Raw genomic sequence first — 12,674 nt, forward strand, 5'->3', positions numbered from 1 at the left:
CTAGGACAGTGGTCTTCAACCGGGGGTCCGCAGAGGTACTGCATGGGGTCCGCCAATTTTTTGTCATAATAATTGACATTTTTCAGCAAAATAATCAGTGAGAATTAAAAAATATAACAAAAATGATATTGAGTAAAGTACAAGCATTAATAGGCAATAATAAGCTACTTTTGACCAAAACTATTTACAAAATAAATGATGCCCATGATTCTAGAGTCTCACATAACGTCAGCTGAAAAAACAAACAAAAAAAAACTGTCTAGCAAGCTAGGTGTTGGCTAAAACGCTGCAGTTCGGTCTTCATTGCGAAATTAACGTTAATTAATAACTAGCATAACGTTACTAATTTAGTTAGTTTGATAATAACAAACCCGCCTCTTTGCTTCTCTATGCGCCGCTCCTTTACCATTCCGAGGTCAGATGGCTTTCCCGTGGATCAGTATTGGCGCGCGTCTTTGAATTACGCACAGCTATCCACGAGATTCTGCTACCGCGCGGAGCTGGCTGCGCATTTCAATGCATTTCCGCGGATTCCGCGGTGCCCTCGCCTGACGTGAAATGCGCAATTGTTGATCACTTGGAGGCACTCGAAAGTCAATTTGAGACTTTTCTGAGACTAAGTCTTGAAGAAAGCACAAGACATGGATACGGTTTCCATGCAAAGACAATGCATCCGACGCCTAAACCTGACAGCCGCTGAGGAAGATCAGCTGATCGACCTAACCACAGACAGTACAAGAATGTGTACGAGTCACAGCCTCTCACCCAGTTCTCGATGAGCCTCTTGCCTTTTGCAACAACTTATCTTTGTGAAAGTGGATTCTCCTCCCTCACCTACCTGAAGAGCAAATACCGTTCCAGACAGCAGTCTGAGGATGACATGATGCTCTGCCTGACAACCTCCATCTCCCCCAGAATAGACAAGCTGTGTACCACCAACCAGGGCCAGTCATCTCACTGAGGTAGGCATACCTGGCTTCCTGAAGCTAAAAGTTTCATTGTTGAAAAATAATAATAATAATAGAAAATATAAGCCTCATCAACAACAACAACAACAACAACAACAACAATAATAATAATAATAACCAATCATAATAATGCATGAACGTTTTATCAATCATAAACAAATATAGGCTAATAACCCAGTATATAAATAGGTTAATACTGTGAAAGAAAAGGTGAATGAAGTAAATATAAAAGTTATTATAGGCTTTAAAATGTGAGACATTTAAAAAGATATATTACATGTGGGGGTCCCTGTTCTGTTTGTCTCTCGTCCAAGGGGTCCTTGGGTTGAAAAAGGTTGAAGACCCCTGCACTAGGAGACTAAATGTAATCCTTGAAAAACCAAGAATTCTGTGACAAGTTAATGTCTCTCTCTCCGTGTCTCTCTGTCTCTCTCTCTGTCTGTCTCTTTGTCTCTCTCTGTCTCTCTCTCTGTCTCTCTCTGTCTCTCTCTCTCTGTCTCTCTCTGTCTCTCTCTCTCTGTCTCTTTGTCTCTCTCTGTCTCTCTCTCTGTCTTTCGCTCTCACGTTATCTCTTTCTCTCTCTCTCTCTCTCTCTCATGTTTTCTCTCTCTCTCTCTCTCTCACACATTATCTCTCTCTCTCTCTCTCTCTCTTGTCTCTAGCGGCCGTCTGCAAGGGCCTGTGTAAGCCCTTCAAGAAGGCCTCAAGAAAGACCACACCTGAATCTATCTCTGCATCTATCTAATTAACTAAATGTGTTTCTTGCATTCAACCTATTGTATTCCTTGTCTTTTGTCATTCCACAGTTGGATTTAATCATCCACATTACCAGAGTGATTCATTGACACCGAATAGGAAATTCTCCTACATTTCAGCAAACACAGCATGAACATTCTCAACAGAATCGAAAAACATTTCAGTATGTTTGTTTCTTTGTCTAGATTGAGCACTCAAGATTTGACATATTGATGCATCCAAAAGAGAGGGTTCACACTAACTGTTTACACTTTTCCCCCTCCATAGACAAGAAAATAGAGAAGCTTGACGCTGAGGATCTTGAGCAATTCGAGAAAAATCACAACTGAAGTGGCTCCAAACATTAAACACTCATCATTTCATTATTTATGAGGATTATATGTTTGCAGTGTTGATTTAAAACCCTTTATCATATAGAATGCTAAGAATGGAAAGATATGTAAGACGACATTGGGTAACTTAAATGGTCAACCACACTGGAGAATTGTCTTATGTTAAGTAACAATAAGGCAATTGACCATAGTCGCTAGACTAACAATCCTCAAGTGATTAACCAAAGAATTTCAGGATCACAAAACACTAAATACATTCTTGATAGTTGGATATGTTTAATGATAATCCAATTGTATTGTGTGAATACTGTGAAGATAGAGCTGTTGCTCTATAATTTTGTTTTTGTTTTCGCTGCTAGTGCTTTGCTAATATCATATTTGATGAGAGGTTGTTTCTCACTCACAGTGAAAGCTTGACACTGACAAGAAGGTTTGAGTCAAAATAGGAAAATCTTTCCAATCAACCATCTTATTCTGTTAACTGACAGAAGACACTTTTACCAAGTAAAAATAAGATTGTAAGAAATGTACCTAAATTGTTAGGAATAAGATATATTTGAGAAAAGCTTTATTGACCAAAATACTATATTGTTTTGTTGTACCACAGTGAATATGCAATATTTTGGACCGTGCTTGAACTAAACTAGTCGAAGGGAGTTATTGGCTATGAAACAAATAAATAGTAGCTCCTGAAACTATTCACTTACATTCTGCACTTTTTTGTTTTATAGTTCTTTGCTAATGGTACTTGTTATAATAAAGATTGACTACTATCTCTGCCTCTTGTATAGTTTTCTTTACCCTTTGTTAGTTTCAATAAAAAGAAATAACAGAGACAACAGGTTTAGTTATTATTTACCACAAAAAAAAGTGAAAAGAGAATGTAGACCTATTTGATACCAACCTATAGTACAGTACAGTACGGTATGTGGGAAATGCTTACAGAACAGTAATATTCAAGTAAAAAGCTTACAGTGATATTGGTGATCAAATGTCAACTAAACCCTGAGATACTGTGGTAGTACAGTTAAAAGGATTAATTAGGCAAAACACACATTCCCACTGTTGATTGAGTCAGATTTGTCTTGAACAATGAAAACATTGTTATTTTCTAGATTGCAAAAAAGAATAAATGTTTAATATACATATTTTTTCAGCAAATAAAGAATTTTGAATAAAATGTTTAATGTCAGACTGATTATGTCATCCATCTGAGTTTAAGTAGAATCCAATGAGCTGTCCTCTTGAGAGACGCACAGTAATGACCTGTTCAAGATATCACATTGGGCCAAAGTCAGGTTCAGGTCTTTGAAGGTCCTGCGGGGGACATCCATAGTTTCAATGATACCATGCTCATACAGTGTCCCAAATCTGGCCTCTGCAGTGGCTCTCACCGTCAGTAAGGTGTCTGTAGGTAGGAAGTCTTGCTGAAACCTCCTCCCACATGGGACTCGGATGGCAAGAAGCAAACCTGGCTGACCGCCAGGGGGGAACACAGAAGGGTTCTCTGTCTCTCTGATCGTCACACCTGGGTCTAGAGGTTTGGGGCAGACCGTGCAGTGGACCTCAGACACATTATCCATCTCAGGATTGCTACGGGACGCTGGCTGGAGACTCACGGAGGAGAGACAGTGTTCACGCCGAGCCTGAACAATGAGGTTGTCAGACAGACTGAGCTTGGAAGTCTTCTCCTCCATGCCTCTCGAGGAGTCATCCTTTGATGGCTTCTTCTCAATGGAGGGGAGGGGCTTGTACTTATTCAATGACAGTGAAGGTACTGCAGGAACAGACTGCAGGAGATCTGTGACTTGGTCTGCACTCAGCTGGCTGTTCTGTCTGAGGAGAGTGTGGGAGCGGAGACAGCGGTCTGACCTGTCATAACCCATCATCCTGGGAGGCATAGGGGTCACCGGTCTATTTTGGGAGGCATCCATATGCAGGTCGTGGGTGGGTTTACTACGGTTACGCCGTTTAGAGGATTTTGGCCTGGTCAAATGCATGCTTCTCCACTGAACTCCAATCTCGTAGGTCTTTTGCCGTTGTCAAGGCAGAGTCCAGATTATTCCTCTCAATCTATAGATGGGGTATAAACATTTAGAGAAATAGAAATGGGTTTACCTGTGACATTATTTCAGACCTGGTCAGTGAGTCACACTTACTTCTTTAAATCAAATCAAACCTTATAATTCATCAAAAAGACCCAACTGTTTAGAAATTATTCTGGAATTCTGGATTCTGGATTCAGAAAAGCAGAAAAGCAAAATTCAGAAAAGCAAAAAGCATCTAATATAGTCAGGTTGCCACTAATGGCCAGCAATGATGCCCAAGATGTCATGCTGACGTTACTTTACAGCTGTTGACATAGTTGTTGGCTAAAGCCAAGGAATGTAATACGATGACATTATTATGAGTATCTTATTACATCCTTGGCTAGTCTAGAGCCATGCTAGCTAGTACAGTAGTTACCCCTCCGATCCTCACTTGTTGTTGTTCGTGGTTAAAACAGCCAGCTAAACTGAACATTTTTGCCAATAAAAATACCAATCTTGCAAGATAAGAACTCTAACAAACTGAAACATCCCGCATACCTTGCTTGCATTTAGAGGAAAAACAGCTAATTATCAATTTTCCATTTCAGTTTAAATATTCAAGCGGGATGTATCTCAGCGTCTGTGAAGTGACGTAACCAACGCAGCTGGGTTCCCTTGACAACCCGGCTCGCGCGCCAAAAGGTGGAGACAGAGCATATCACTTTCGACGGCCAAATTAAAACTTCTGAAACATTAGTCCCGTTAGACAAGAGTAACATACACTCCCAACAATACATTATGGCTACTTACCCTTGGGCGTTGGCAGTTGATGAGCAGGAGGCTACGACTGAATCTGTAAGTTTAATTTAGTAGGTTGTTTTTGTAACGTTTAGCTTGCCTTGTTCCTCTCTGGTCGATTGACATGCATGGTGGCGAAAACCATCACACTTCATCTGCTAGCTTGCTAGTTAGCTAGCCACCTTGCTAAGCTACTGTTGCTGCACTCAAACCGTTCCCATCATGGGCTGATGATCATGTGACTGATCCGATGTCCAACAACAGGTCTTTGCTGTTATACATGTCTACTGTTGGCTATTAGCTGTATTGACGCATGTCATGCCAAAACTGCATTTGCATTTTAGATACTGTTCCATTAGTAGATGTGGCACCTCAGTAACACGTGTATGGAGCTATTTTAGTGCCAGCAGAAATTGAATTGTATTTGACAGATAGAATTGAATATGAGCACAAATTGAATTGTATTTCACAGATCTGAATTGTATTTGACAGATTGAATTGAATCTGAGCACAAACTGAATTGTATTCGACAGATTGAATTGTATTCAATTAAGTTTTCATTATTTTCATTCAGTTTTCAAATTCAGTTTCTCTAAATACAATTCAGTTCTCTAAATACAATTCAGTTTTACTCAAAATACAATTCAGTTTTTCTCAAAATACGAGTTCAGTTTTAGAGGCACTCATCCGGGGACTCTGGGCTAGGTAGAATAATAGAGCACCGATTCTAATCCCTCCCATCCGAATTCATAAGAGCAACGCATCCGGGTACTTTGCTCTCCCGTCATGTCCACGCCCCTTTTTGGGTGATAGAAGTGTAGAAGTTTGACTGGCGGTCAATGGAAATGTCTGGTCTTTGCTACTTTAATCCGATAAAATAAGAAAACCTTAGTGCTTTTTAGATATTAGGAGCCCAAATCCGATGGCCAGTTAGGCAAACTATTATATAGTGTCGTTGCCGATCAATGATCGACGTCGTTATATAGAGAAAATTAATGAAATAGGGGTTGATTCATCAGAGCAGTCATACGTCATCTCCCTGTCATCAGGGATGTGTAGTTCTTCATTTGATTTGCCGTGTAAATCCCCAGATGAGAGTGTTAAGGGCTCTGCACACAGCGTGCGATTCTGTTGCTCGTCAACATTCCATTTTGAAGTTTGAATGGAAGTCTATGAGAACATACAACAGAAATTGCATCGCACGCTGTGTGCATTGGGATGCGATGTTTTACGATGTTCTCATAGACTTCCATTCAAACTTCAAAATGGAATGTTGACGCCAACAGAATCGCACGCTGTGTGCAGAGCCCTTTAAGGGCTCTGCACACAGCGTGCGATTTCTGTTGCGCGTCAAAGTTCCATTTTGAAGTTTGAATGGAAGTCTATGAGAAAATCATAAAACATCGCAGAAATTGCATCGCACGCTGTGTGCATTGGGATGCGATGTTTTATGATTTTCTCATAGACTTCCATTCAAACTTCAAAATGGAACGTTGACGCGCAACAGAAATCGCACGCTGTGTGCAGAGCCCTTTACATTCGTTTTCTTAAGATAGGATAATGAATAAATCTGTTCAATGGGCATTTGCCAAAGTAGGGTTAGGGTGATTACTGTTAATCAGTATTTAGCCTGTATGGTGTATATGAAGATGTTATAGCTAGCTAGCTACGATTTATCATGAAAATAATGAACAGCAAGCTAGATCCAAAACTAGGGCCGGTGGAGGAGGGCAAGTGTCACATTGGACAGACTACCAAACAGAAAAATAAAGTATCTTAACTCAGGGCTCTCAAGTCGTTCACACGCTCACACGCCGCGTGTGTCTTACGCCCAATGCGTGAGACTTGAGATCCCTGATCTTAACGACAGCAAAAGTGATGGATGTCAGAAATACATTACCTGGAGATTCAATAAGGTACTTTTATATGACAGGATATGGGTTAGGGTTATATGACACCTGTAGCGAGATCATTTATTGAATAGAACAATCAAACTTGGCGACGTACAAAAATAATCCATAACCAGAAAAACAACAAACAATGCGTAGCCTATAGAACATGCGTATAATGCGGTCAACAAAAATACATCGCTCCCCTCTCTCTCCACTACCGCCATGCAAGATGCGCAGGTGCTTAAATTACTTTGCAATATCACCCCCCATAACCATATGACTTCTCAATACGGTGATCAAGGCAATAAACAAACAATCAAAGTAAACTCACAATAAACCCATTAGCCTGTAATACTAAATACCCCCCTACAACACCTCAGGCAGACTGAAAGGACACACATTGCCTATTTCATTACTTTTCTCCATATAACGACGTCGGATGGGAGGGATGGGAGTTAGAATCGGTGCTCTATTATTCTACCTAGCCCAGAGTCCCCGGATGAGTGCCTCTAAAACTGAACTCGTATTTTGAGAAAAACTGAATTGTATTTTGAGTAAAACTGAATTGTATTTTGAGTAAAACTGAATTGTATTTAGAGAACTGAATTGTATTTAGAGAAACTGAATTTGAAAACTGAATGAAAATAATGAAAACTGAATTGAATACAATTCAATCTGTCGAATACAATTCAGTTTGTGCTCAGATTCAATTCAATCTGTCAAATACAATTCAGATCTGTGAAATACAATTCAATTTGTGCTCATATTCAATTCAATCTGTCAAATACAATTCAATTTCTGCTGGCACTAAAATAGCTCCATACACGTGGTTGCAAAAGATTGATCAGTGAATAAGAACTGCCCACTCTCTGGGAACGATTACATATCTGTCAATACAATTCAAACAAAACGTGTTTATTTCTTTGTTCAGTTTGGCTCCTTGGGGATAAGAGATAGAGGTGATGCTGCATCAAGGAAGGAAACAAATGGTAAAACCAGGGATTTTGTTATGAAGAACTAATAACAGTTAACATGGGTTTAAAAACTACTCCACTGCATTAATATGCCACTGTCATTGATGTGTTAGGTGCCAGTTTTGTTGTTTTAGTTCCTCCAGGCACTGCAAAAGTAGGACAAGTGGAAAATGGTAACAAGGCAGACGACGAAGATAAAGGTGTGAATTCTCTGGGTTTATACAGTATCTAGTATCTAGCAGGTTTGTCACGGTTTTCATCTTGTCTTACAGAGGATCGATCAGCCCAGTCGTTGTTGAACAAGCTGATACGCAGCAATCTGGTGAACACCACCAACCAAGTAGAGGTTCTTCAGAGAGATCCTAACTCCCCTCTTTACTCGGTCAAGACATTTGAAGAGTTAAGACTGTAAGTCCTCCCATGGTATCAATTCAATTTAGACTTGTATGTTTGTTGTTGTTGTTGTTGTTAATATTGTTGTTGTCGTTGTTGTTGTTGTTGTTGGTGGTGGTGGTGGTGTGTGTGTGAGATAGGAAACCTCAGCTGCTTCAGGGAGTGTATGCCATGGGCTTCAACAGACCCTCTAAAATCCAGGAGAATGCCTTGCCCATGATGCTGGCAGAGCCGTGAGTACCTCATTTATTTATAAATTTGTATTTGTATTGAGCTTGTGTTTAGCCTCAATGTGATATTGATCAACAAAGTAATTCATCCGTACAAATGTCTCTTTGGGGACAATAAAGGTATTGATTTATTTATTGATACTGTTTATAAGCCCTAGAGCAATAGTTGAATAATCAAACCTTTGTTTAGCCTAATATTAATCTCAAATTAGTTCTACTCACGTATACCATCACTGGCTTGTTTGCTTTCACACTAAATTCAGTAAAATGATCTACTTTTGTCACATGCCGACCCGATAGTCCCCAATTATTCTCTCTTCAGCGTGTATGTTCCCTTTGGTTCCAGACCTCAGAACCTGATTGCGCAATCACAGTCCGGCACAGGTAAAACCGCTGCCTTCGTGCTGGCCATGCTCAGCCATGTTGACCCAGCTAAGAAATGGACTCAGGTAAGTGAACATCTCCACTCATATGGGGCTTAGCTTTAGCCGTTAGACCTCTGCATAGGTCACCCACAGGTCCAGACTTTGTTATACAGAGGATTTATGATGGGGGATGTTGTTGTTGTTGTTGTTGTTGTTGTTGATTAGCTGCAGAGTATACGGTAAAGAGAAACATTAGGTACAGTAGCTTCTGGTTAAGTGAGCCAAACTGAAATACATATTTTTTTGCCCCCCCTTAGTGTCTTTGCATTTCCCCAACATACGAGCTAGCTTTGCAGACTGGTAAAGTCATTGAACAGATGGGGAAATTCTATCCTGAGGTCAAATTAGCATACGCCATTCGCGGCCATAAATGTAAGTGTCAAAGAGTTTTATTCCTTCACATTAAATGTTGATTTATAATTTTTCTGGCATATGCTTTCCAATGTTGCTGTAAGAAACTGCTTCAAAATCTGGGTAATGATTGTAATTAGTGCAGGTGTTCTCTAACCCAGAAAACATGAGAATGACACAAATATTACATTTTTCACAACATGCTGTATTGTAGAATTTAAATGCTTGAAAGCTGCCTGTTATGTGGCTTCGTGTCCTACTCTACGCAGTGGAGCGGGGGACCAAGATTCAGGAGCAGATCATCATCGGAACACCTGGCACAGTCCTGGACTGGTGCCTCAAGCTGAAGTTCATTGACCCCAAGAAGATCAAAATCTTTGTCTTGGATGAGGCAGATGTCATGATCGCCACACAGGGCCATCAGGACCAAAGCATTCGGATCCAAAGGTGAGCTCCCCTTGAAATAAACATAATAAAAACTAAACTTTGTCATTACTCTTACCCAACTAGTAGGTTACATGAATCACATTCACTCTGATGACAGACACCTGCAGTTGGATTGTTCTTTTTACACTATAGGAGGGTGTTTACAGCTTTCTTTGTTGCTACCCAAACCCAGACAGTTAGCTATCTCTAGCTTTGTTTGTCCTCCTGTGTCCAAGTATGTCTATTACTCCATCCATGCAGAATGTTGCCAAAAGAATGTCAGATGCTGCTGTTCTCGGCCACATTCGAGGACTCAGTTTGGAAGTTTGCTGAGAGGGTTGTGCCAAACCCCAACACCATCAAGCTGAAGCGTGAGGAGGAGACCCTGGACACCATCAAGCAGTACTACATGCTATGCAACAATGAGGAGGAGAAGTTCTCAGCACTCTGTAATATATACGGAGTCATCACTATTGCACAGGCTATGATCTTCTGCCGTGTGAGTCCTCATCCTATCCTAAGTTACAAGTATCTCTTGAAATTATTATGTTTATTTGATAGGTATAATGCACAATTAGGTTGAGTCTCATCTGTGTGGACTTTTTGATTGACTGTCAAAGACTTTTGCCTCCTCTTCAGACTCGAAAGACTGCTGGTTGGCTGTCAGCAGCACTGTCCAAAGAGGGCCACCAGGTGGCACTCCTGAGTGGGGAGATGACAGTGGAACAGAGAGCTGCTGTCATCGAACGCTTCAGGCAGGGCAAGGAGAAAGTTCTGGTGACTACTAATGTATGCGCCAGAGGTAATTACAAAATGCTAACATTTGAAAGTCATATTAATGTAACCATTTCAGTTAGGAAGATTATTGTTTTGTGTTCACTTACTTAAACTTTGAAGAGTTTTCATGTTTTGTTTTATTTTTGCATTTATTTTATTTATAATGCAGGCATTGATGTGGAACAAGTGTCCATGGTGATCAACTTTGACCTTCCTGTGGACAAAGACGGGAACCCTGACAATGAGACATACCTTCACCGGATTGGTCGCACGGGACGTTTTGGCAAGAGGGGGCTTGCAGTCAATATGGTTGACAGCAAACACAGCATGAAGATTCTCAACAGAATCGAAAAACATTTCAGTATGTTTGTTTCTTTGTCTAGATTGAGCACTCAAGATTTGACATATGGATGCATCCAAAAGACAGGGTTCACACTAACTGTTTACACTTTTCCCCCTCCATAGACAAGAAAATAGAGAAGCTTGACGCTGAGGATCTTGAGCAATTCGAGAAAAATCACAACTGAAGTGGCTCCAAACATGAAACACTCATCATTTCATTATTTATGAGGATTATATGCTTTATTGACCAAAATACTATATTGTTTTGTTGTACCACAGTGAATATGCAATATTTTGGACCGTGCTTGAACTAAACTAGTCGAAGGGAGTTATTGGCTATGAAACAAATAAATAGTAGCTCCTGAAACTATTCACTTACATTCTGCACTTTTTTGTTTGCTAATGGTACTTGTTATAATAAAGATTGACTACTATCTCTGCCTCTTGTATAGTTTTCTTTACCCTTTGTTGGTTTCAATAAAAAGAAATAACAGAGACAACAGGTTTAGTTATTATTTACCACAAAAAAGCGAAAAGAGAATGTAGACCTATTTGATACCAACCTATAGTACAGTACAGTACGGTATGTGGGAAATGCTTACAGAACAGTAATATTCACGTAAAAAGCTTACAGTGATATTGGTGATCAAATGTCAACTAAACCCTGAGATACTGTGGTAGTACAGTTAAAAGGATTAATTAGGCAAAACACACATTCCCACTGTTGATTGAGTCAGATTTGTCTTGAACAATGAAAACATTGTTATTTTCTAGATTGCAAAAAAGAATAAATGTTTAATATACATATTTTTCAGCAAAATAGAATTTAGAATAAAATGTTTAATGTCAGACTGATTATGTCATCCATCTGAGTTTAAGTAGAATCCATTGAGCTGTCCTCTTGAGAGACGCACAGTAATGACCTGTTCAAGATATCACATTGGGCCAAAGTCAGGTTCAGGTCTTTGAAGGTCCTGCGGGGGACATCCATAGTTTCAATGATACCATGCTCATACAGTGTCCCAAATCTGGCCTCTGCAGTGGCTCTCACCGTCAGTAAGGTGTCTGTAGGTAGGAAGTCTTGCTGAAACCTCCTCCCACATGGGACTCGGATGGCAAGAAGCAAACCTGGCTGACCGCCAGGGGGAACACAGAAGGGTTCTCTGTCTCTCTGATCGTCACACCTGGGTCTAGAGGTTTGGGGCAGACCGTGCAGTGGACCTCAGACACATTATCCATCTCAGGATTGCTACGGAACGCTGGCTGGAGACTCACGGAGGAGAGACAGTGTTCATGCCGAGCCTGAACAATGAGGTTGTCAGACAGACTGAGCTTGGAAGTCTTCTCCTCCATGCCTCTCGAGGAGTCATCCTTTGATGGCTTCTTCTCAATGGAGGGGAGGGGCTTGTACTTATTCAATGACAGTGAAGGTACTGCAGGAACAGACTGCAGGAGATCTGTGACTTGGTCTGCACTCAGCTGGCTGTTCTGTCTGAGGAGAGTGTGGGAGCGGAGACAGCGGTCTGACCTGTCATAACCCATCATCCTGGGAGGCATAGGGGTCACCGGTCTATTTTGGGAGGCATCCATATGCAGGTCGTGGGTGGGTTTACTACGGTTACGCCGTTTAGAGGATTTTGGCCTGGTCAAATGCATGCTTCTCCACTGAACTCTAATCTCGTAGGTCTTTAGCCGTTGTCAAGGCAGAGTCCAGATTATTCCTCTCAATCTAAAGATGGGGTATAAACATTTAGAGAAATAGAAATGGGTTTACCTGTGACATTATTTCAGACCTGGTCAGTGAGTCACACTTACTTCTTTAAATCAAATCAAACCTTATAATTCATCAAAAAGACCCAACTGTTTAGAAATTATTCTGGAATTCTGGATTCTGGATTCAGAAAAGCAGAAAAGCAAAATTCGGAAAAGCAAAAAGCATCTAATATAGTCAAGTTGCCACTAATGGCCAGCAATGATGCC

At 40.6% G+C, this 12,674-nt stretch overlaps 3 protein-coding genes across 3 annotated transcripts; 1 reads left to right on the plus strand and 2 right to left on the minus strand.

Moving 5' to 3' along the window:
- Positions 1-3,273: 3,273 nt before the first annotated feature.
- On the minus strand, positions 3,274-4,056 carry LOC308160536 (UBX domain-containing protein 10-like; the record flags this gene model as incomplete). Its single annotated transcript, XM_080534477.1, has 1 exon — positions 3,274-4,056. One exon carries the CDS (start codon positions 4,054-4,056, stop codon positions 3,274-3,276), a length of 783 nt encoding a protein of 260 aa, XP_080390603.1.
- A 3,971-nt stretch (positions 4,057-8,027) lies between these two features.
- On the plus strand, positions 8,028-10,879 carry LOC308160537 (ATP-dependent RNA helicase DDX19A-like; the record flags this gene model as incomplete). The annotated part of the gene is made up of 9 exons (XM_080534478.1): positions 8,028-8,158; positions 8,284-8,376; positions 8,720-8,822; positions 9,056-9,170; positions 9,419-9,596; positions 9,837-10,074; positions 10,215-10,377; positions 10,522-10,713; positions 10,818-10,879. Exons 2-9 carry the CDS (start codon positions 8,315-8,317, stop codon positions 10,877-10,879), a joined length of 1,113 nt encoding a protein of 370 aa, XP_080390604.1. The 5' UTR covers positions 8,028-8,158; positions 8,284-8,314.
- A 689-nt stretch (positions 10,880-11,568) lies between these two features.
- On the minus strand, positions 11,569-12,350 carry LOC308160539 (UBX domain-containing protein 10-like; the record flags this gene model as incomplete). Its single annotated transcript, XM_080534480.1, is given in 2 exon segments — positions 11,569-11,840; positions 11,843-12,350. Coding segments are annotated over 2 exon segments (780 nt in total).
- Positions 12,351-12,674: the final 324 nt, after the last annotated feature.

Source organism: Nansenia antarctica (assembly GCF_963989245.1).
Source record: "Nansenia antarctica genome assembly, chromosome: 6".
Taxonomy (NCBI): Eukaryota; Metazoa; Chordata; class Actinopteri; order Argentiniformes; family Microstomatidae; genus Nansenia; species Nansenia antarctica.